This window comes from Sprattus sprattus (assembly GCF_963457725.1).
Source record: "Sprattus sprattus genome assembly, chromosome: 20".
In the NCBI taxonomy this organism is placed as follows: domain Eukaryota; kingdom Metazoa; phylum Chordata; class Actinopteri; order Clupeiformes; family Clupeidae; genus Sprattus; species Sprattus sprattus.
This window is the reverse complement of record NC_137918.1, coordinates 4,232,360-4,257,359: the sequence shown is the minus strand read 5'-3', so window position 1 is coordinate 4,257,359 and position 25,000 is coordinate 4,232,360. Positions and strand designations below refer to the sequence as shown.

General features: G+C 45.5%; 1 protein-coding gene across 1 annotated transcript in view; it reads right to left on the bottom strand.

Moving 5' to 3' along the window:
* csmd2 (CUB and Sushi multiple domains 2) overlaps nt 1–25,000 on the bottom strand; it is a gene marked incomplete at both ends in the record, with an annotated part of 361,116 nt that overhangs the window by 130,060 nt on the left and 206,056 nt on the right. The window contains 11 exons of the mRNA XM_080858785.1: nt 1,261–1,449; nt 2,538–2,753; nt 3,373–3,489; nt 4,452–4,640; nt 6,783–6,970; nt 8,985–9,123; nt 11,292–11,486; nt 14,833–15,159; nt 16,314–16,496; nt 22,440–22,552; nt 24,034–24,137. Of these exons, the coding sequence (XP_080714911.1) occupies nt 1,261–1,449; nt 2,538–2,753; nt 3,373–3,489; nt 4,452–4,640; nt 6,783–6,970; nt 8,985–9,123; nt 11,292–11,486; nt 14,833–15,159; nt 16,314–16,496; nt 22,440–22,552; nt 24,034–24,137 (1,960 nt within the window). The remainder of the gene's footprint in view (nt 1–1,260; nt 1,450–2,537; nt 2,754–3,372; nt 3,490–4,451; nt 4,641–6,782; nt 6,971–8,984; nt 9,124–11,291; nt 11,487–14,832; nt 15,160–16,313; nt 16,497–22,439; nt 22,553–24,033; nt 24,138–25,000) is intronic.

Here is a 25,000-nt window from a genome sequence, read left to right as displayed (position 1 = left end):
CACCAGGATCTCTTACAGGCCTCCGTATATAAATGTAGAGGGGGGTAACAACACCAGGATCTCTCACAGGCCCCCGTATATAAATGTGGAGGGGGATATCAACACCAGGATCTCTTACAGGCCCCCAGCTGGCAGTGTTAGTCAATACTGCCCATAACACCGCAGTCTCAGCTTCAGCACTGAAGAGGCTATAGGATGCTGGGCTTGCCGGCAGAGCTTCAAAGGAAAAAGCCATATCTGAGACTGACCAGTCAGACATGAAATGACTAAAAAGGGGCGAACATGAAAAAGACAGACAGACGAGGTTATGTGAGGTTTGTGATTAAACCCGTCTCCAAGCAAATAATTGAAATTTCAAGCAGAAATCGGTATTTCTCACTTTGCCAGTGTCTTGACTTGACTTTTCCTTGAAAGCGTGCCATTTTGTGGCCGATTCAAAACTTTGGAACGGCACAGTAGATTACTTTTATTGATCCCCAAAGGGAATTGCAGTGTTGCAGCAGCAGTTCACACAAGTGAGATGAAATTCATATTTATTTAGAAATTGGTTGACCCAGATCGCAGAAAAGTATAAACAAATATTAGGCAACCATAAGCCCGTTATTACTTGAGGGGGAGAAAGTACATAAAACATTATTGCTGGAATCCAGCGGAATGTCAGAGTCATAACGTTAACAAATTACTTTCCAAGTCAAGAGCCCGCAGCCCTCATGCACTGTCTAATTACAGAGAATATGGCCTTGCATATATTCTTTGAGTTCCCCCAAAGAGGAATGGAGTGTTTGTCTTTTTGTCTGTGTTTTTAAGACCCAACGTAAAATTCCTTCTCCTGAACAGTCTTCTGCCGGGCTTAGGAGACTGATAAAGATAAACTGATGCGAAGATGTATGTGTGTGTGTGTGTGTGTGTGTGTGTCTGTGTGTGTGTTTTTTTGTGTCTGTGTTTAGCGGTAAATGTGTATTTGTTTGTGTTTCAGAAAGGTAAAGATTATCTGTATGGGATAATTTGTGTGATCCTGTGCGTGTGTGTGCGTGTGTGTGTGTCTGTGTGCATACATCTGTATGGGTTAATTTGTGTGTACCTGTGTGTGTGTGTGTGTGTGTGTGTGTGTGTGTGTGTGTGTGTGTGTGTGTGTGTGTGTGTGTGTGTGTGTGTGTGTGTGTGTGTGTGTGTGCATACATGCATGTGTGTGCTCGTGTGTGTGTTCCCATGTGTATGTGAGAGGTGTGGTATAAAAAGAGAAAGCACTTGACCACCTACCAACACACCTTGGCAGCGGGGAGCTCCACACCCTCCTCCTGCCCCCCAGACACACCACCCGGGCTGGGCCCTCGAGGCGGTACTGGGGGAAGCAGGAGAAGATGAGGGCGTCGCCCACTCCAAACTGCAGTCCCTTACGCGTGCTGAACGGGGGAACGCCTGGGTCCTCGCACGGCTCCAGGTCATACTCTGAGAGAGAGAAGGGGGGGGGGGGGGGGGGGGGGTGGGGGTCGACTCAGATCACTTTTATTTAACATTGAACATTTTACATATATATGGGCATAATTATTTTAAGAAGCTAAATATTATGACATAAGACATAAAACCCTTAAAATATAAAAACAGAATAAAATAAATATATTCACATATACTGTAAATGCAAATATGCATACACGTCTAACTAAGCTAGCAAGAAACAGAAGGCTTAAGACTCATTTCACCAGTATTCACCACTACTGCATGATTAAAACACATGAAGGACTAGAGTATATACCACCGGGTACCCACAAGACAACACATATTCTGATAAGAGAGAGAGAGAGAGAGAGAGAGAGAGAGAGAGAGAGAGAGAGAGAGAGAGAGATAGAGAGAGAGAGAGATAGATAGAGATAGAGAGAGAGAGAGAGAGAGAGAGAGAGAGAGAGAGAGAGAGAGAGAGAGAGAGAGAGAGAGAGAGAGAGAGAGAGAGAGAGAGAGAGAACAATATATAGAAAGAAAGACAGAGGGAGAGATACAGGTAGCTAGAGAGAGGTAGAGAGAGAAAGTGTGTCATAATGGTGAGTGGTCCAGCCTGATACACCTACACTCTCTGAAGTATAATGTCAGGGCAACCTTTTTCTGCTGTCAAGGCAACCTTGACACCTCACCACTCTAAAACTCTAAAAGACATCCTGCCTGTAAACGTTTGCTGCCTGATTTTAACACTTGAGGCCACACACTCTCATCTGGCTCTTTAATCATCTCCAAAAGCCAAACATAAAAAAAGCCATAACACACTAAATTGGTTTCAAATGACATTGAAAAGTTTTAGTCTTAAACTAATAAGCAGCTAACAGTCTTACAGATGTCTCCAACTTACAATCCTACCTGAACAACAAAACGACATCGTCAACACTAGATAATCAATCAATCAATCAGTCAATAATCTGGCTAGCTAGTGAGCATAGCAGCTTATTACCCCTTTGCACGAATACCTAGGCCACCTATAACCGATAAATCCAACAAAGGTGCGTACCTAACATACTTCCATACTTGAAGCTCCATGAATCCTTCCTTACCTGAGAAGGTGATGTTGAATCCCTCGTAGGACACGGAGAAGTCAGACAGGAAGCGGATCTGTGCGGTGGAGTTGCCGAAGAGGCCGGCGCTGAGCGGCGGAGGCAGCGTGGAGCCGGTGAGCCTCCAGAGCGGCTCGGCAAAGCTGCCATTCTCCGTCACCAGCAGACAGTCATGGGGACTCTCCAGGTGGAACGTGTGGAAGGTGAACTGCACACCTACACAGGCAGGAGGGGGGATAGTCCGGTTTCAGAAGGATCAGTATTCATACTATACAGGGGAAAGGTGAACTTCATTCCTGGAACTTCACTCCAGAGTGATGGGAAAGTAGAGTGTTATATGGGCTATACAGGTGAGGGGAACGGTGAACTCCACACCTGTAGCACACTTTGGATGGTCTCCTATCAACTTCTATCTACATAAACTCAGATTAAAAACAAGCTATCTGTTGAAACTCTATTAACTAGAATGTATAGTTACATGGGGGTTAGGGGTTGGGTTTTGGTTAAGGTAATGTTCAACGATCAATTAGAAAGACTGATCTTGAATTTCAACAAACCATCTGTAAAGTCTGTCTGTGTGTGACCGTGTAGTGCTTTTAATCCTGCTACTACGGCCTCCCTGCGCTGCTCGTCTAATCTCTGTCCCTGCTCTGCGTACCTATCTGAACTCATCAATGGCTCTCTTGATTGGCTGAACACCTAAATGAGGTCATCGGGAGCATCATAATTACACTTTCATCAGATGTGCTCGAAGCAGGGAGCGATGAAAGATATTCAGTACAGGGGGATCTGAGCACCAGGACTGAGGAGAAATGGTATAGTGTCTTATAGGTACCTTTGCCATGCGCCGACTCGATCATCCAGGTGCAGTTGAGATTGTGGGGGTAGAAGTCAGGAAAACCAGGAGACAAGATGGTGCCTGTGTTGCCCTGAATGAAACCTCCACACAGGGCTAGAGAAAGAGAAAGAAAGAGATAGAGAGGGAAAGTGGAGGAGAGAGGAGAGAGAACCTTGAAAAATACATCAAGTCAAAAAATCATGCAGGTAGTGCTAAAGAAGTTAGAGGCTAGGCAAAAGGAGGGGGAATAGGCAGAGGAAAATAAGACAGAGAAAGAAAGAATATGATAGAAAGAGAGAGAAAGAGAAAGATAAAGAGAGAGAAAGAGAGTGAGAGAGAGAGAGAAAGAGAGAGAGAGAGAGAGAGAGAGAGAGAGAGAGAGAGAGAGAGAGAGAGAGAGAGAGAGAGAGAGACAGAGAATAAGAGCAGAGAGCAGACAGCCTGTGTCGGATCGGGGTGTTGTGTAAAACACCATTCTGTTTTCACGATGCACTAAAATGGAGTTTACTCGGGGTGTCCCTTCTGAAGGACACAAACATATGGAGGCACATTACTACCGTCATTACCCAGCAACACAAATCAATAACACCCTTAAATATAAAAGCATTTATGGCGTTATAAGCAGAACTAGGGGAGAAAAAAAGAGAAGATCCCATCTTATGTTTAAAATGCCCCCTTCCTCCGTCCCCGCTGCCCTCCCTCCCTCCCCCCTACTTCCCTACCTCCCTCACTCGCTCCTTCCCTCCCTTCCTCCCTCTCTCCTTCCCTCCCTCCCCCCACCTTCCCTACCTCCCTCGCTCCTTCCCTCCCTTCCTCCCCCCTCCTTCCCTGCCTCCCCCTCCTTCCCTACCTCCCTCGCTCCTTCCCTCCCTTCTCCCCTCGCTCCTTCCCTCCCTTCCTCCCCCCCCTCCTTCCCTCCCTCCTCACCGCCACTCTTCTGTAGCCATTATGCGATTTGAATTAAATCACCCGTGTCCTTCTGATTTTCCACTCTAACCTCCTGCCTCCCAACTCCCCCCAGGTGCTGTTCTTTTTGGTACGATCTACAGCGCCTGCGGTTGGAGCCTAGAACGTACCGTCACAGCTGGGGAGGGGTCGGCTCCACTGGAAGTTAGGCTCGCATTCCAGTGGCTCGGGGTCGCTTAACGTGTATCCGGCGTCGCAGCTGAACGTCACCAGCGCCCCCACATAGAAGTCGTTGCCGTGACGCTGGCCATTGACTGGGATTCCGGGATCGACGCAATGATCAGACTGCAGCTGCAAAGCTGAGGAGACATATTTCAGTGTGTTAGTCAGTAAACAGTGTTTCCATGGAGATGCAGCAGACGCAGGTGAAGCAGGTGCCTATGTGCTCGTTTGAAATCAACACAACGCATAGACAATGAAAATTAATAGAATAAATAGTGTATAGAACTGACTCAATGCTTAGCCGAATGCTCACTTGTTCAAGACAATGCTGCGCTGGTAATGGTGCATGATTACCAGCTGTGTGTGTGTGTGTGTGTGTGTGTGTGTGTGTGTGTGTGTGTGTGTGTGTGTGTGTGTGTGTGTGTGTGTGTGTGTGTGTGTGTGTGTGTGTGTGTGTGTGTGTGCGTGCGTGCGTGCGTGCGTGCGTGAGTGCGTGCGTGCGTGCGTGCGTGCGTGCGTGCGTGTGTGAGAGAGAGTGTGTTTGTGTGTGTGTGTGTGTGTGTGTGTGTGTGTGAGAGAGAGAGTGTTTGTGTGTGTGTGTGTGTGTGTGTGTGTGTGTGCGTCAGTATTTGTGTGTGTGTGTGTGTGTGTGTGTGTGTGAGATACTTGATCAAGCCCGGAGGAGATAACCGTGGCAGTGACAGTAAAGTGATCATAGCCACAAAGCCTGAGTGTGATGCTCTGAATCAATGATTGACATTGTGTTTGAAGATTACCAAACTAGAGCACGAGAGGACGTTTAGAACTGACAGTAATACACAAAGACAGGCTCTTCGTGTGCCCCAGACTGAAATTAAAACAGTGTGAGTGTGTGTGTGTGTGTGTGCTTGTGTGGGTGAATGTGTGTGTGTGTGTGTGTGTGTGTGTGTGTGTGTGTGTGTGTGTGTGTGTGTGTGTGTGTGTGTGTGTGTGTGTGTGTGTGTGTGTGTGTGTGTGTGTGTGTGTGTGTGTGTGTGTGTGTGTGTGTGTGTGTGTGTGTGTGTGTGTGTGTGTGTGTGTGTGTGTGTGTGTGTGTGTGTGTGTGTGTGTGTGAGTGCTTGTGAGTGATGTGAAAGGTTAATAATGTGAGGGGTGATTGATCTGAAGGGTGTGTGTGGGTGTGCACTTGTGGGTGTGCAGGTATGCATTATCTTAGTCCCTAATCATGGCCCCATTATTTAGTAATCATACCATGTGATTGAACCACAGGCTCAGCAGCAGAGAACCCATGGTGATTATTGTTAATAGTGCTTTAATACCTTTTGTTTCATTATGTGTGTGACACTGACGCGTGTGTGTGTGTGTGTGTGTGTGTGTGTGTGTGTGTGTGTGTGTGTGTGTGTGTGTGTGTGTGTGTGTGTGTGTGTGTGTGTGTGTGTGTGTGCGTGTGTGTGTGTGCGTGTGCATGTGCGTGTGCGTGTGTGTCTGCGTGTGCGTGTGCGTGTGCGTGTACGTGTGTGTGTGTGTGTGTGTGTGTGTGTGTGCTCTGATACCCTTTGTTTCATTATGCACACAGCACTGATGCTCAGGTAGGACGCTAGGATCTGTGTCCCCTAATTGTAGCACTGTGGTTTGGCAAGATATACGTGAGTCTCTCCTTCCCCTCCTCCCTCCTCTCTCTCTCTTTATCCCTTTATCCCTCTATCTCTCTCTCTCCCTGAGTGCAAAGGAAGGTGGTGGTGGCGCCGTATGACAGGAAAGCCTCTAAACGTGGCTTGTAAGACTTCATTAGACCTATCAAGCTCCCTTCATTTCTCTAAGAAGATCTGGAAGTACAGTAATGTAATGGAATGTAGAGGAAGTCTCTCCAGAGGACCACTACACTTTATTGCTATAATGAGAATGGAAATCCCATGGTATGTCAACCGATGCAGTGCATTACAAGCAGAAACACACATCTATAATGTTGATAAAAAATATATATAATGTAAGAGCATTTGCTAATAATAACTATTTCTTGAATTGATTTGGAGCATATACAGTTTGGAGCATATACAATTTTATATTTATATTTGCTGGTTTATATAATATAACACCATGTATATTTTTTTAAGGATAGAGCACAGAGTATCAATTCAGTGATATATATGACTGCAAAATCTTGTATCGGATGATGGTTGTACTGATGTAGTATGATGTAGTATATAAGATGCGGAAGCCGATGTCTTTAGTATAACTATATATACGTATATATATATATATATATATATATAGCACAGAGTGATTATATAACTGCATACTCTCGTATCGGATGCGGAAGCCGATGTCGGAGTGGCTTTTGTCGGTTGAGAAGAGCAGGTACACGAAGTTGGATGTGCTGATCAGGAACTGGGGCACCTGGGTTCCCTGGTAACTGCCAATCAGAGGAGAGGAGGGGAACCGGCCATCTCGCACCTCTAGAACATCGTAGTTCACCTCCGTTCGGAACCTATAGCCAGCAAAACAGTGAGGCAAAGACACACACAAAAAAAGTCAACACTCACAGCGTTAGATTTGACACAGAACCTCTTTCATGTCTTGGGCCCTTACACCCTACCTGCTATGAGTTTTGTTGATCTTCTGAATGTTTCCCACCAAACCTCAGAACTCAATACCAATGCCAAACAACCCAAATAGTGTATTTTTCAAAGCTGAAAGCTTGCTGAAAAAGAAAAAAACCCTTACTCTTTCTCCATCTCTCTTGCTCTCTCTCTCTCTCTGTCTTTGTTGTTGTCTTTAGATCTACATGAACTGCTCATAGTGCGTAGCTTACAGTACTATCAGCAACACATGCTGACGTGAAGGAGCCCTGTTAGCCGTTAGCAGTTGTCTGACTGAGGGATGTAGTGCAGATGACACACTGGGGCAGATCTGAGGGCCTCACTGCAGTGTACAGAGGTAGTGCCTTCAGAGTCAGGGGGTATCTACAGAATACAGGGTAATGGGCAGCAGCTTTCGTCTGTGTGTGTGTGAGAGTGTGTGTGTGTGTGTGTGTGTGAGGGAGAAAGAGAAAGAGTGCGTATGAGTGTGTGTGTGTGTGTGTGTGTGTGTGTGTGTGTGTGTGTGTGTGTGTGTGTGTGTGTGTGTGTGTGTGTGTGTGTGTGTGTGTGTGTGTGTGTGTGTGTATGTGTGCATGTGTGCATGTGTGTTTGTGTGTGTTTGTTTGTGTGAGAGGGAGGGAGAAAGAGAAGGAGAGGGTATTAATGTGTGTGTGTGTGTGTATGTGTTTGTGTGTGTGTGTGTGTGTGTGTGTGTGTGTGTGTGTGTGTGACAGAGAGAAAGTTAAAGAAAGAGAGACAGAGAGGGTTAATGTAGATGTGTGTATGAGCCTACATATGTTTTCCGTCGAGCGCAGCGAACGCAGGAGGGAAGATAAGAGCTCTGAGTCCCTCCCCCCCTGTCTTCCTTTTCCTCTTCCTCTTCCTCTCTTGCGAGCGCTAATCTTATAATTATGAATAAAAGCGCAGCCCGCTGCATGGAGCACCACTGCATGTTTTATTGATGCCACATCAAATCAAAGAGCAACAAACATTTTTGCTCTGTTTACTTCCCGCGCTGCTTTGACTCCCACGAGTTAGAAGAAGAAATGAAGCAGCCGTGTGTTCGAGACGACTGGGACGAAGCACGCTCCTTTCAGTCGGCCATGTCGCTCAAGTCATGCCAGATGATATGAATCCCCCTGCTCATCAGGGTAGAGAACGTAAAGTGTTTGTCTAATCCTGGCGGTGGCTGCGAGACATGTGTGTGTGTGTGTGTGTGTGGCACGTGTGTGTCTGCGAGACGGGCGGCTGATGGTGGCAAACTCCATCATTACCCATCGCTCATCCAGAAACACTCAGTGTGTGTTCTGCAAAGTAATGATGAATCATTTTAATGGATAATGCACCAGGGAAATATCTTCAAGTTTAAATATTTAAGATGGAAAAAAACACAAGGCACTACTGAGAGATAAAGAGAGAGAGAGGTATATATATATATATATAGAGAGAGATAGATAGAAGAGGAAATTAAAATCTGTGGCCTATTCCACAAACCCATAACCATTTACCCACCATAACACACACACAACCCATGATTGTTATTGAACTAATGAATTATCTGAACATACAAGTTCAATAACCAGCTAAATCGATTAAATAACCAGTTAATTCATAACTGCTGCCCACATTGAACATGTGGTAAAACAGATTTAGAATTACTTCATTAGTCTTCAGAAATAACCAACAGACAGAAGAGTTATGTTTGGTTTTTCTGGCAGATTCATGCTGAGTGATTGTGTCATATGGCATTCAAATGGCAACTGCAGTCAATGTCACTTCATTCAACATCAAAATTAATCTTTGAAGGTGACTTAGACACATCAGTAACAACATCAAAACAGAGACAAAGACATGGAGGGAGGGAGAGAGAGAGAGCGAGAGATAAGAGGGGAGAGATAGAGAGAAACTGAAACGGAAACTGACTTGTCAAAGATGATCTTGATGGGATATCCAGGGGGGGCCTCGATGATCCACTCGCAGTTGAGCGCCTCTTTGTAAAGCTCTGGCCAGCCGGGGGACAGGATGATGCCGCTCTGAGCTTTCAGATCACCTCCACATGGAGCTGAGGAGTGGGGAGGGAGGAGAGGGGTGGGTAGAGAGGAGAGGAGAGGAGAGGAGATGAGAGGGGAGGGAGGAGAGGGGTGGAGGGGGAGAGGAGAGGAGAGGAGAGGAGAGGAGAGGAGAGGAGAGGAGATGAGATGGAAGTGTGGAGAGGAGAGGAGAGGAGAGGAGATGAAAGGATAGAAGAGGAGAGGAGGAGAGGGGGGAGGGGAGGAGAGGAGAGGAGGACAGGGGGAGGGGAGGGTAGGAGAGGGGAGAGAGGAGGGGAGGTGAGGAGAGGAGAGGAGAGGAGAGGAGAGGAGAGGAGAGGAGACTACATTAAAGAGATATCCCAGATTACATCAATCTGAAATGTATTCTATACTTGTGCCCATACTCTCAACTGCTGGTCTCTCAGTGGACAAAAGGACAGTTAAAGGGAAGATAAAACAGCACTATTCACTGAAGGACATCTTTGAAAGGCGTAATTTAATAAAGACCTACGGGTGATTGATTATTTGCTAAAGACTCTGTCTCTTAGTCTCGCTGAGAAAAGCATGAGTTTTAATATCGCTGTCCTTTGCATAGCATGAATAAAATGAGTCATGCTTCTAGTGGGAGGATCGTTCCTCCATTAAAACACATTTCTTTGGATCAAGAGAGAGAGAGAGAGAGAGAGAGAGAGAGAGAGAGAGAGAGAGAGAGAGAGAGAGAGAGAGAGAGAGAGAGAGAGAGAGAGGGGTGAACACTAGCCCAGTGTTTTTTCTAGTGTCTTCTAAAACCCATTTCACTCGGGTCATTCTGGTCTGAAGACTCTGTTGGATTGTGTTTGGGTCACATTGGTCAGAAATGATTTTGTTAATTGATTCAATCACCCTTTTTCATGAATGCAGCTGAGTTTATATATTATAGTTTTGTATAATACCCTAAGCGTCTTTGGGTGTATAGAAAAGCGCTATAAAAGTCTGGGGTATTACAGTATTATTATTATTATTGCTATTATCATTATTATTAATATTATTATTATTATTAGTAGTAGTAGTAGTATTGTTAGTATTATTGTTATTGTTATTATTATTATTATTATTATTGTTATTATTATTATTATTATAAGGTAACCTCCAACACTCCTTCTGCTTGGATGGTCTCATAATCAGGGACACCAGACTCTTCTCTACTGATGGCTACCAGACTACAGCTCAGCCAAAACTGGCATAATATATAGTCCTGCTTGTACTCACCCATAACTGGGACATGCAGAAAGACCTTATGTGTTAGAAGTTGCGTATGGAGATGTCTGTGTTCACATTTCAAGCTGTAAATCCTTCAACTAAGTTCACCTATTTGTCAAGATTGTATGAGACAGGTCTTGCACGGATGAGTACTATTTTTCATTAACCATCTCCTGCGATACAATAAGGCTGTAGACCCGAGGAAAGGCAATTAATTCCTAAAGTTCCTGAAATTGTTTTGCTGAACTTCCTCTCCCTCCTATTCTGCATCTCTCTGTCTCTCTCTCTCTTGCTCTCTATCTCTCTCTCTCTTTCTATCTCTCTCTCTAATGCATAATCTTGCCTGCTTGCCAAGACTTATTGAAAAATGTTTTGTTGTATTAATTTAATTATGGAGAATTTAGATTTAATTAATAATGTAAGATTTGGGGTATCAAGAGCCTATTAAGCCAGCGTTCAACCTCATCACAGACAAAGTAAAAGTGACTGTGGCTGTTTAGATCACAGCATAAAAGATCCACTCTGTGTGAATACGTCTGAATCAGTTTAGCTTGTAGGCCGGTGTTGTCCGTAGACACATTTAATAAGCACACTAAAGATTATACCCTGGAGCTAGGAAAGAGATTGGATTACACGAATGATGAAAAATGACATATATCTATATTATCACAAGATGACAAGACCGTATTGGGATGCAGTGTCAGTTGGTGTCAGTGGCGTACAGAAACCAATCATTCCCCACCATCACAGAGTGACAGTAGCCTGAAGGGGAGTACAGCACAAGTCAGGTAAAACAACATAGCATCTTAAGCTCCCTTCAAACAGGCCACTCTGACATTCCTGCAACAATACCCCCTGACATAACTGCTAGTGATGAGTATTGGCACAGCTTAAGATCAAGCTAGAGTGAGTCTGTCTTTGACTTTACTGTCAAATGTCAAAGTTCAAGGGTCCTGACCTTCGCAGCGGGGCACAGCGTTGTCCCAGACCACGTTGCCGTCCTTCAGGATGCAGGAGACTGTTTGGGAGCCCATGGTCTTCACGAAGCCCTCCTCACACAGGAAGGACATTGAGCTGCCGAGCTGCAGGCTGTCGCCAAAACGCCGGCCGTTCACCGGCACCCCCGGGTCCGGACACTCGTTGTGCCGGAAAGCTGCAGAGAAAGAGGGAGGAAATTAGATGGTAGGACACCGGAGAGAGAGAGAGACAGAGATAAGGAGAGAGAGAGAGTGAGAGAAAGATAGAGAGAGTGAGAGAGACCCTAAGACTGAGCCTAACTAAATAGCTTTATTGCCCATGTTTCACACTAGGTCAAAAGCACCCCATTTAACTGGGAAAATAAATAAAAGTAACAATGCTAAGATCAGAGAGAAGAAAATATAGAGAGAGAAAGAAAGAGAGAGACGGGGGAAATTGGGTGAGGACTCTCCAGGAATGTTCAAGGGAGCTCCTGGGCTCGTGTGGAAAAAGGACAGCGAAGAGGTGGAGGAGAGGATTTTAAAAATCAAATATTCCTTTGATTTCACAAGGCGGAGGGAAGGCTATATTAAAAATGCCCTCGGCTACTCCATATAGGAGACAGAACCACAATAAGGACTTTCCTTAATCTATGCCTCCACTTTAAGAAGTTCAGATATTTCCTTTTGAACTTCTGTAACAGGTTTGCTATCCAGGGAGAACTTCCATATATAGAATCGGCTCGATTTCTCGACCTCCGTAGTCCTCTAACATACATATCTCTGAGTCTTGAACGGGTAGGTTCACCTCTAACTTCACTGTTAGGTGTGATACGAGAGGAGACCTCCAGGGACACCAGTGCGCTCTACCAGGCCGACCGACCGACACACACCGGCTTTTGTTTTCCTTTGTTTTCTCTGGAAAAATCAATCACATGAATCCAACTAACTTCCCACTGACGTCTGCTGGGTGAGCCTGCACTAAATGTCAACCCTTTTATTTTTTTATTTGTGTTGGTTAAAATGCAAACAATGGCACAAAAACCGATTTGAACAGATCCACAACAATAGCTCTCTAACTTATCCCACATTCTCCTCATCAATTTAACAAAGCAAAAAACCTTCTTCTCTGCCATCACTTCATCACTCCATCTCTCTCTCTATCTACCTCTCTGTTCCTTTTTTTGTCTCTCTGTCTTTCTCCCTCTCATTCATTCAGTTATGTGATGAATCCTCCCCTAAACCCGGTTTGTGTGTCTAATCCATCACTATCATCCTCTTTATTAAGCAGAGACAAATCTACTCAATGGAGTTGGGGAGTTTGTGGTGTTCTTAATTATCATGAATGATGTGGTCTGTCTGCCCATCTGGAGGAGGAGAAGAAGAGAGAGAATGGGCGGGGGGGGACACGTTTGCATGGTGCCTGGCACCTGTTTGGATTAACTGCTTCTGACACATGAGGATTTAATTATAGCCTCATTTTACCTATCTTGCTTCGTTCCCGTCTGAATTCCCCGCCATGTTTTCAGGCTATTTGTGGACACTTAGTAGACACTTTTTTTTGTTGTCTTCTTTTGACAAAGAGTCTGGCTCTCATGCATGCCCTCACGCCTGCGGGCTAAAAAGGTGTCAAGCACTTAGACAGGTGCATTGTGGGTACTGATCTGAAGCAGATGGCGAGCTTTGTGACCGGCCACATGCCGGAATTCTGGGCCACATGCCCACAGTGCTTTGCTGCAGGAATGACACTAACCAGTTTCCCATTTGAGGGATGTCCAAGGCTTTTTTTTGCCGTAACACAGTGTGTAAACATTGCCCTTTAAAAATTTGGGAACACTTAATGAGGGTTGCAGATAGTTTTGTTTTTGTTCGGTTTCCTGGTTCACCTGTCCTTGTGCTGCACTTGTGGCGCCCACCATCCGTCTGCACGGAGTCAGATCAAACCAGTCCAGCTGACTCTCTCTCTCTCACTCTCTCACTCTCTCCCTCTCTCTTTCTCTCTCCCTCTGCCTCTCTCTCTCTGGCTCCCCCTCCCTCTCTCTCTCTTTCGACAAAGAGCTTCATTCAGCCAAAGCAGGAGGCGCCTGCCAAGATCTGGCCTTCACGGCTGCTACTTACATAAAGAGCGCTTTGATAACGTCCAACTTCAAAACCATCTCTGGAAATAAGCATCATACAGTAACATTTAAAAGAAGTCACAAGAGTGGTTGAGAGCGTAGTTGCTTGCAGATAGGGATGACGAGTGTTTGATAGCGCTTGTCTTTTTTTTTCTCTTTTTCCTTGTCTCTATGGGGACATTACACACAGTGATTTATACTCTCTCTCTGGAAGAAAGGATTTCAATTTTACACTTCAAATCAGGAGATAGAGGGGCAGATATATTAACACCCATTTCAGACGCGTCTGTATTGCAGTAAAAACCTAAAAGCCTTTTAAAAGCAGGTGCGGTCCAGACTGTGCTTTAGTTGCGTGCCAAGCAGAACCTTCCGCTAACAATGGAACCAGTATTCTGAGCTCCAGTTGTGCTCATCTGTAACATGTTACAACATTTACTTTTCTTTGCCTGTTTAGGTCCTGCCATGGCTTCTTTCACAACTATACGAGTAGATGCTCTCCTCTCCTCTCTTCTCCCCTCCCCTCCTCAACTCTCTTCACCTCTCTCTTCTCCTCTCCTCTCCTCTCGGCTACACTACTAAGTCTGTTAGTCAGAGCCACACAGTCAAGCACAGGCGTGCTGTAGAGTGACTGCCCTGTGGTATCTCTCTGTTTGATGGCACCTCACAAACATGGACACTCACATATTTCCTGATCGCAAAACTTTAGATTCCTTTTAATGTCGGCCAGCAATTTGATTATTCCATTGATTGAATGATACCATGCCCCAGATGATGGTTAGAGGGTGGTTACATGCGTTCAGCTGCAGGTTTGGGATATTTTGCACTTTCTGCCGCCTGGCCATGTCACTGTTCCCGCTGCGCTCTCTAACAGACCTACACCTGCCCCAAAGTGCAGACGCTACAGCTCTGAAGGCAAGGTGCTCAATTCAAACAGGAATTGCAAATCAAAGATCAGCTTTTTTCCTGAATTTCGAAGATTCATTTGCATATATCAGACAACACAGTGTTGGACACAGAGTGCAGTTCTGGCTCTGGTGTTGGTGTCTAAGCGATATAAGCAGCGGTATATCATGGCTACAGGTGTTGTTGCCATGACTACGGGTGTTGTTGCCATGATGCAAATTCTCCAATGCAATGAGGATTTCTAAATTATTATAATTTGATCAAATGTAATTTCATTAGTCACAAAATTAAGCAAGAAAGCATTCTATATATACTATATAACATTATACTATACTTTTATATAGCCTGATCATGAGAGCAATCACTTCTAAATTAGTCAATTTGACTGACTTATGGTTTCTTTGATTGTCAAGTAAACCATAAAATATTTTAATATCAAATGAAAATCATTCCAAATCTTGGTACGAATCACTAAACGATCAATTTCGATTTTTAAGTCACAGCAGGAAAGGTGTGTGCTCACTGGTGAAGGTGATGTTGAAGCCGCGATCCGTATAGGTGTGGTCGGTCAGGAACTCCAGACGCGCCACGTGTCCGCTGGTGGTGATGGGTGGCGGGAGCACGTCGCCTGAGAAGGTGCCGAGGATGGGAGACTCGGCCTTGCCGCCATCTTTGATTGACATGAAGTCGAACTGCTTCTCCATGCTGAGGTCGTTGAAGGCCAGGTTGATGCGGCTCTCCGGCTTGGCGATGATGAGCCACACGCAGTGCATGTTGTTGCCGTACTCCTGAGGGTAGTGGGGCGACAGGAGGACGCCCGACGGACTCGTGAAGTTGAAGAAGCAGGAGACTACAGCAGGGCGGGGTGGGGCGGGGCAGAGAGAAGGATACACACAATCAGAAAAAAAACACTGTACAGTGCAATACGCAGTGAACTGCACACTGCATGGGGTTATTATGTGCATACAATCATCCATTGATCAATGAAATGTTTCCGGCTCATTATGAAATACTTGATGCCTCTAGACCTTCATTGACACGTCTATGTTACCGTCACAAGACTGGACTGCGGTCAGAGAACGGAGTGGACTCTGACATGTGCTCTCACATGTTCTGCCAGTAACCTTGGGTAGAAGTCACTGTTTGATGAAACACACATCATTTTAAATGTAATCCTCTGTTGTACATTTGACCATTTTTCTATGAAGCTGACCAGTCATCCAGGGGAGCATTAAGTGCATAAATCACCCTGTCTGATTCATCCAGTGAGCATTAAGGTCTTCCATCTAACATTAAAGGTGCGCTTTCTCTCACGTCTCTCTCTCTCTCTCTCTCTCATCATCTCTGTTTGATTCTCTCCATCCTTTCCCTGTCTCTCTCTCTCATCGTCTCTGTTATGCATTCATCGTTTCCGCTGGCCTCTGTGTCTGTCTATCTGAACTCCCCGCTCCTCTCGCAGGCCGGCCGGCTGTGTTTAATATTAGTGAGGCTCAATAGCCAGGTGACGGCTAGAGGAGAAGAGAGGATAAATGCCCCGGGTGTAATTACCATTCAGAAACAATGCAGCCTGCCAGGATCCATCCTTGCCATGGCCCAACAAAGACCTGCTTAGGCCCAACCCAACCCAACCGGCGCCGGTGCCAGCTTCAGCGCCGGCTGAATGATGGGATGCTATTGATGGCTTTTGTGTGGTGCTCTTCTCCACACACAGGCGCTGTGTGTGTGTGTGTGTGGGTGTGTGTGTTTGTGTGTGTGTGTGTGTGTGTGTGTGTGTTTGTGGGGTGCTCTTCACCTTCCATATGCTGTCACTGGCTTTGGATGAGAGCGCCCCCTGGGTTAGCTAAATGGGAATGACGGAGACTGATACCTACAGCACCCTAGTGTGGCTTCAATTATAATCCTTTAGAGCATCTTCTTCCTTTTGGTGCATTGATAATCAAAATAGTAAAGAAACACACAGACTAACGGTGACATGTTAACGGTGAGACGTGACGTGACACTCACACACACAGCTGGGCTTCTTCGCCGACCACTGGTTGTTCTTCTGGCACGTGATGTTTTTCTTCCCCACCAAGTCGAACGCAGGCAGGCACTCGAAGTACAGACGGTCCCCGTGCCTAACACCTGTCCCTTCCCGCTTGCCGTAGGCGGGGATTCCTGGGTCTCCACAGCTACCCTGCTCAATTTCTTATTTAAAAAAAAAAAATACAGAGATAGAGAGAGAGAGACAGAGAAAGAATACATTGATTCAAGTCTGGAAAGAGTGACAACTTCTAGGAGCAACAACAGACCTGTTGGATAGTTTCAAGGCTAAAACAGTGTTCAAAGCAAGTCCATTTCCTACACGAAGAGATATTAAATCCCCTCAGAGCTCAGGGCTTGAGTGGATTAATTGAAGAGTCGAGACAAGATGGCTAAGCTGAGATGGGCAAAAGATCGTCCTGTGCACATCCAGAGGCCCCTGTCTCTGCTTCTCATCTCCTCAGGGAGAGACGAGACAAGACGAGACGAGAACAGAGCCACGCTCAATGAGAAGAGGATCTGTCATGAGTGACAGCTGACGGACAGCAGAGGGATTAAGACAGACGAGAGAAAGAGAGAGAGAGAGATAAAAAGAGAGAGGGACAGAAAACGAGAGAGAGAGTGAGAGAGAGCGAGAAAGAGAGGGAGAGGGAGAGAGAGAGAGATAGACACAGAGACAGAGACAGAGACAGAGACAGAGAGAGACAGAGAAAGAGAGAGAGATATGGAGAGAGAGAGATATATAGAGAGAGAGAGACAGATAGATAGAGAGATAGAGAGAGAGATAGAGAGAGAGAGGTAGAGGCACAGATAAGTGGAGGATGACAGTGACCTATTAAAGAGGGGCTCAGGTAAACACGATTGGCCCCGCAACCCAGGTCAGCCCGGGTCAGTGGAGTTGTAGCTGACCCCATCTGTGCTAAATCTGGCCAAGGTTTGCTACAGAGGGAAAAAGGACCTGTCTCGTGAGACAACCTCAAAGACACAAGCACACACACACACACACACACACACACACACACAAACACACACACACACACACACACACACACACACACACACACACACACACACACACACACACACATACACACTCACACACACGCACACACACACACATCACAAACACACAAACACATACACACACACACACAAACATATACACACCCTTGTTATGTCTGTGTACATTAGCCAAAGCCATGGTCTCATGTATCATTTAAAGCAGAGAGGAAGACTTCCTGTATGGCAGGGCATGACTCAGAGGTCTAGCTTCAAGCGTCCCGGTTAAGTCGGTACCATGCATGTCTCAGCAAACACACGCTTAAAGATGCTACTTCAGAGGTGAAGGGGTAAGGGAGAGAGAGAGGGTGGGGAACCCTGTCTCTGAGGCAGGATAGGGCAGGGCAGGACACATGGCGATGCTAAGAGTCTTGAATGCTCCCAAACGCATGAGTCTATGTCTGTCTTTAGCCTCTTAGTCTATTCTCTTAGTCATCTCCCTTTTAGTCATCTTAGTCATCTCCCTTTTATGGAACAACCCCCCCCCCCCCCCACACACACACACACCCACAAACACAAAAGGTCTACAAATAACATGGTTAAAAACCTCTCGACTGCCATGCTTGAGGGCCCAGGCTTGAGTAAGCTGGGCCCCAATGGGGATCTCTCACACCCAGATGAGTTGGCTGCAGCCAAAATGGCCTCTGCTCTTACAAAGCCACCGGCCACAATGTCACTCAATTAAGCGCCACTAGCATACTGAATCAAACACAAGCGATATCCTAACTGCAGACCTCGTCAACAGTGTTGTTCATGGGCATTGCTTTCTGTTTTCAGAGGTTGCTCTTTGGCACAGGAAATATTTTCCACTTCATTTCATTTAACTTAACCCTAATGTAGAATGGGACCAAAGCCACTCTTAAGGTCTTGATTATCTAACATAACTTAATGCTAATAATTAATTTACTACTAAGAAACTAACATACCAGATATTTATCTTCCAAAACTGTATTGCCTCTGACCCTAAGTACATATTGTAACATTAAGGGAAATTATATTTTACTATTACATAATTTAATATCATATTTTAAGTGATCATGTATTAGGACACCTGATATGAACTGTAAACCTAATATTAAGTACATAGGTCTAAGTACACCGTACATGAACTGTAATCCTCATATTAAGTACATAGGTCTAAGTACACCGTATATGAACTGTAAACCTCATATTAAGTACATAGGTCTTCACACCTGATATGAACTGTAATCCTCATATTAAGTACATAGGTCTTCACACCTGATGTGAACTGTAAGCCTCATATAGGCAGATGCCAGTGTCACTGTGAGTCAATGAGGCAGTGCAGCAGGTGTTGTGAGATTGCCACTGCCACCCAAGGCAGGCGGGGAGAGAACCAGAGGAATCTGTTACCCAAATATGACAATGACAAAAGGGGAGCATAAATTACAGTGAGCTGTTTTGACTAATAAATCACAATTGACTAGGTGCGCACATTTGTTTGTGTGTGTCATTTTTCAAACATGTCATTTCTTTCCCTTGTTGATCCCCCACCACCTCCGTCTTCCTCTCCCTCTCCCTCTCCCTCTCACTCCCCCTTTCTCTCTCCATATCCCTCTCCCTCTCTCTCTCCATCTCCCACTCTCTTTCTTAATTCCTTTCTTTCTCTATCTCTCTCTCTCTCTCTCTGTCTCCGTCAGGAGATTGGCTTTGTGATAGACGTGCCTGTTTGGAGCCCCTTCGCTGATACGTGTGGTTTGAGTGCAGAGTGGCATTTGTTATTTACCCATTTAAACTTCACCCTGATTGATCCCTTCCAAACAAACCATCACTCCGGCTGCTCTGGCTCTTTTGTAAAGTACAGATTGGATGCATGTTGGCTTCCTAGTGAGGGATTACTAATAACACAGGAGGGGAAACACAGGCAAAACGAGGCCCATCCATCCATCCAGCACATGAAGTCAAGGCTTCACACACGCACGCAGAGTTCATGCCTTTGAGACAAGGTTGCATCTGCGACTGACGGGTGAGTTATGGACTTTGGGTGGTGTTCAGTCATTTTAATTGGCACAACTGGACACTACTGACGACCGCAACACTGCTGACCAGTGGCGTTCGGTGCATGTTGAGGGTTTAACACCTCTGTATGACGACCCCCCAGCCCCCTAAAAATAAATGAATAAATGCTAATTATTATTATTGTTCTGATGGATTGCACTACCATGATCGCACAATTAAACCCAGCATAGTGCATAGAGTGTACAGAACAGACTAGATGATATAACTGTATTTTTATTCTATACACATTTTTGATAACGCTAGCGATAAAGTAGGCATTTTATATAACATACATAATATTGAATAATAATAATAGTAATATTCCGTTTTTAATAAAGTTTTTATTGCTGCCCCATAGCAGGGCCTGGCTGCACGACACTGCTACTGATGTACATCACCTTTACTCTAGCACTCTGACAAGCACACGTCTTTTTTAGATTAAATCAATACAATGAAACTTGTACTTCTGAACTTGACTTGTCTCTACAAACTCACACATACTAAGAATCGCATCAGCAGCAATTCAAACATTGGGATCCATAATTTATCCATTCCAACGCAGTATTTAATTCAACTAGGTCTTCTCTTCCCTTTGGGCGTCTGCGTTTAGAATATCTAGAAAAAGAACAGCGAGGAAGAGGAAGAAAGAGGGGGGGGGGGGGGGGGGGGGTGGCAGGTTGGGGAGAATGAGTCTGAGAGATGGAGAGAGGATAGAAAGAGAGCGAGAGGGAGGGAGGGAGAGAAAGAGACAGGCGAGAGGAGAAAAACATCCAACGGATGAAAAAAGGGAACAATACAGCAAACACACTTCAAGTGGCGTGTCTGCATCCTTGCCTGTGAGACATCAAGGATGGCAAGGCAGAAAGAGGTGTGTGTTTGTGTGTGTGTGTGTGATGCCAACGGCAAGACCGCTGTCTTCCCCCTTGTCCCCCAATCCCCCTCCCTGAGGGTCTGAGTGGAGCCTCCTGAAGTTTCCATGCACCGTCATGAATAACACACAGCCAGTAATGGGACGCTTGTTGTCTGTTTAACGTGCGATGCTCACTGGAGCGTCTCCGCAGCTCAAAATCCCATTACCCCTCGACGCCGCCACAATGGATGGAGGCTGCAGCTCACCATATTGGGAAGTATCTGCTACTTTGAGTGTGTGTGTGTGTGTGTGTGTGTGTGTGTGTGTGTGTGTGTGTGTGTGTGTGTGTGTAAACTGTGTTTATTGTGTGTCTTTATACATCTATTTATATAAGAGAGTGTGTATACACACCCATGAAAAATGAGTGATCTAACAGCAGCCAAGCTGCATGAAAACGCATTCATTTTCACACCCTGTTTGTGTGTGTGTGTGTGTGTAGGTACATACAGTACATGAGCTCCTTTGAGGCACTTGTGTGTGTGTGTGTGTGCATGAGTGTGTCACCAGATTAAGTGCAATGCAGATTTTTTTTCATACCCGTGTCCCTAATTGCACTTAAAAAACAAAAACAAAAACCGTCCGCAATTAAAACATTTTTAGGGGTGTCGAACTCTCGCAGGGGATGTGTGTGTGTGTGTGTGTGGGGAGGGTAGAGTTTCAAAGCGAAGCATTCTCTTCATTAAGTGCCTCTCATTGTTTTAATTAAGGTAAAGAGGCACTCTCACACACTCTCTCTCACACACACACACACACACACACACACACACACACACACACACACACACACAAACACACTAGTATCAGAGGGCTCGCGGGCAAAGTGGCAGTCATAAAGGGACCATCAGCTCAACGCTGTGGATTTCTTGCAGTCACCCAAACAAGGAGGTGCTTTCTCTAAAGGAGGTGAATGGGGCAAAAACAGGGAGGTGCTTTTTTCTCCTTCTCTAAAGGAGGTGAAGGGGGCAAAAGCCTTGATGTTTAGAGCTCTCCCGACACAGAGAGAGATAAATTCACACACACACACACACACTCTTTTGTTTCTTACAAAAGAGAAATGGCTCATGCACGAATGCATGGAGACACATGCGGTTTGTGTTCACACAAAGACACATATATACAGACACACATAAACCCACACACACACACACATAAACACACACACACACACACACATCACCACCCTGAAGCTGTGTCATAAAAACAGAGTGCACCCTGAGAGAAGCCATCAGCACGCCCGAAGTGTTATAAACAAAACAGAAGCAGAGGAGCTTGGGTGGAGTGTGTGTGTGTGTGTGTGTGTGTGTGTGTGTGTGTGTGTGAACTACTAAAGGCAGTCAGAGGGCAAGAGATAGCATCCCCCAGAACATTATAGTGACCAAAAAAAAAAGAAAGAAAAAAACACATCTTGTGGCACAAATGGAAAAATTAACCACTCAGTAGAAACCAGATATAGCCATAATTAATATAATTATAGATGACCTCACTCGTGTGATTCAATTTACTCTCTGCTGTACCCTTCAATCCTTCCCAAAGTCCTTTTAAATCATCTTTGATGAAACTCCATTATTTTCTATTCAGAGCCCCTTCCCATCTAAACTTTGGTTTCTGTCCACCGCATGTTTCCTTCCTGGTCTGCATGGTTTGTTCCTGCTGTTAACCAGCTGCTTTACGGCTACTAATTCATATCGCATTAATATAATTCTGTTCCGCATAATTTATATAAAAGTTAAATTAACGTAACAGGAATTCAGTGTTACTTGAAGTCGGCAAGTGATATGTTGCGACGCAACACCTGGAACTTATAAGTTCTATTTGCGCAAAGTACTATTTCATTCTCAGCGTAAGTCATGAAAAGGCAATGAAATCACTTCAAAAGAGGTGTTTTGGAGGAATGTCTTTTAGCGTTTTGGCAAGTAACCGTATAATAAACCTTGCACATAAGGCATATTCTGCTGGTCAGTATAGGAAAATAAACCCCTTCAGGATGACACAAGAGCCCTCTACTCCCCGTCCTGGCGGGATTTATTTTCATATACTGACCAGAAGACTATATATTATCCTTTACAAATTATATTTTATGTTCCATATTACCACATGATTACCACCACATGCCTCTCACTCACCTTCATAGGAGACTTTGAAGCCCAGGGAACCACTGGTGTCGTCTGTTTTGAAGTTGAGCCACATCTGGTGACTGGTGCTGACCACCAGGTCGGGGGTGGTGGTGCCGGACAACCTGGAACACAACAGAACATTCTCCATGACCACAGATTCCAAATGGTTGTGGTGCCAGGCAACCTGATATACGCTGACAATATAGTGCTCTCCATGACAACAGTGACTGAGTCTGCAGCGGGTCCAGTACCAATCCTGGCCAATATTCGATACTATCTGCAACACGACTAGTTTGGTTTTATGAACAGCATAGAAAAGCTCTCCCCAAGAGATTGATCATGTCTTTGAAATCTTAAGGCAGAATTCAAAACGTTTGTTCTGTTGATGAAACCTCGGCACAGAAATACAGCACAGAACTTTCGAGACCAAAACATGTCCCTTTTGCAGCAGATGGGAAGGATTCTCTGAGCTCTTTTGCCTGAACCATCTGAAGACGCCAGGAAAACGGCGAAAGCTGAAGATCAAACACTCCGTTAGCCTTCTTAATAAGTGCAGCGCCTCCAACATCGGAGTGACGCGCCGTCAGAGGCTTTGTGCTAAGCCCTGAAACACCGGGCCGCAGTGGAGCTGATGGGGTGCTTGTGTTTATGGTGCTGGTTGTGTGTGTGTGTGTGTGTGTGTGTGGGGGGGGGGTTTCTCCCCTCCAGCCTCCATCACACGGGGACCTTCAGTGCAGTCGCATATGGGGCTTGTGAGGCCTCCTAATTGAACAGATTAGGTCGTTTGGAGTTTGAGTGCCGAGGTCAGACAAGCACTCAGGGACGACGCAGCTTCCACCCAACACAAGCGTATCACACACACACACACACACACACACACACACACACACACACACACACACACACACACACACACACAAACATACACATACACTTAACTCCCCTTACACACAAACAAAGACAGACCTACACTCGCACACTTAACCCCCCCATACACACACACACACACACACACGCATCCACAAATGCACATATAAACACACACACACCAACCCCCCCCCCCCACACACACACACACACACACACACCCCCCGGCTGCACAGCGGGCATAAAACCCCATCGATAAAACTTTATTAGCCCCATAAATTTCGGCACAATTAATAACAACACTTTCCGGAACATTATAGAGCATCTGCTCCATTGCTGGGGCATCAATATGCGCCAAGCCTACTGGTGGGGGTGATCTTGTTTTAACATTGAGAGCCAAAGTGATTGACAACGGAGCCTGGTGCGCCTCCCTCCCCCCCGCTGCAGCAGCTAAGCACTGCTCTGCACAACGGCAGCGCGGGAGGGTGATGTAACAGAGGGAAAGAGGGAAGGATTCTGGGGGTGGAGGTGAAGAGGGAGGGAGACAGAAGACAGAAAGGGTTTAAGAAGGGCAATAAGGACCATGAAGGGAGCGTTGAGGAGAGACACAGAGGAGGAGCAGTGGGAGACTGAAGAGCCTTTGAGGGAGTCAGAAAAAAAAGAGAGGGAGAGAGATGGAGAGAGAGTGAGAGGGAGGGAGAGAGAGCGAGATTAAAGATGAAAAGTGAGAACTCACACGTGAAAGACAGTCCTCTGATCTCCGACCGTGGTTCCGTCCCCGACAGTTAGCGTGTCGTAGCCTCGCTCCAAGTCAAAGTCCTCGAATGTCAGTTTGATCACCTGCTCAAAGGGAAGGCAAAAGAAAGCAAAAGATGACCATCAGACTTCAAGTGGCTTTGTTCAGTCGTCTGCTTTCACTGGCCCCTTTCTGAGAGCACAGTCCCTCTCAGTAGAAACTCACAAAGACTTTCATCTCCCACTGACTTTAACTGCTCTCTGAGCTTCTGCTCGGCTAACCTTCCAAGAAAGAAACGGTGAATATTAAGCTGTCATTCCAATATGGCTTTGGCAACAGAAACAATCAAGCTGAAAGCAATTTCGAATAGAATGAAACAGAATAGAAAATAATTAAACAGAACTGAACTGAACTTAATTGAATTCCTCATCTGAGCCCAGATTGGCATCTACAGTGACAGAAGCGCAGTGTCTGGTGGGTTGCCATGACTCCAGGGCTTGAGTGCTTTGCAGCAGCAGGGACGGTGTTATGGCAGGAGTTGGCACAAGGTGGGAACACCAGTCCCAGACGGTGCAAACTTCACTCTACACATTCCATTCCCTAGCTGATCAGCAGGGACTCTGCAGAAAGTTTCTCTGCCTGCGAGTTTGAGTTTGTGTGTGTGTTTGTGGGTGTGTGTGTGTGTGGGTGTGTATGCACTCTGTATCTGAATGTGTGTGTGTATGCATTGATATATATCTATACACACTGACTCCCCCCACCCCCCCACACACACACACACACACACACACACACACACACACACACACACACACACACACACACACACACACACACACACACACACACACACACACACACACACACACACACACACACATCCATATCCATATATAGGCATAGTTTGTATAGTATATATGCATATTTATCCTCCTGCGCTAATTCAATAATTAAGTATGGTACTGCA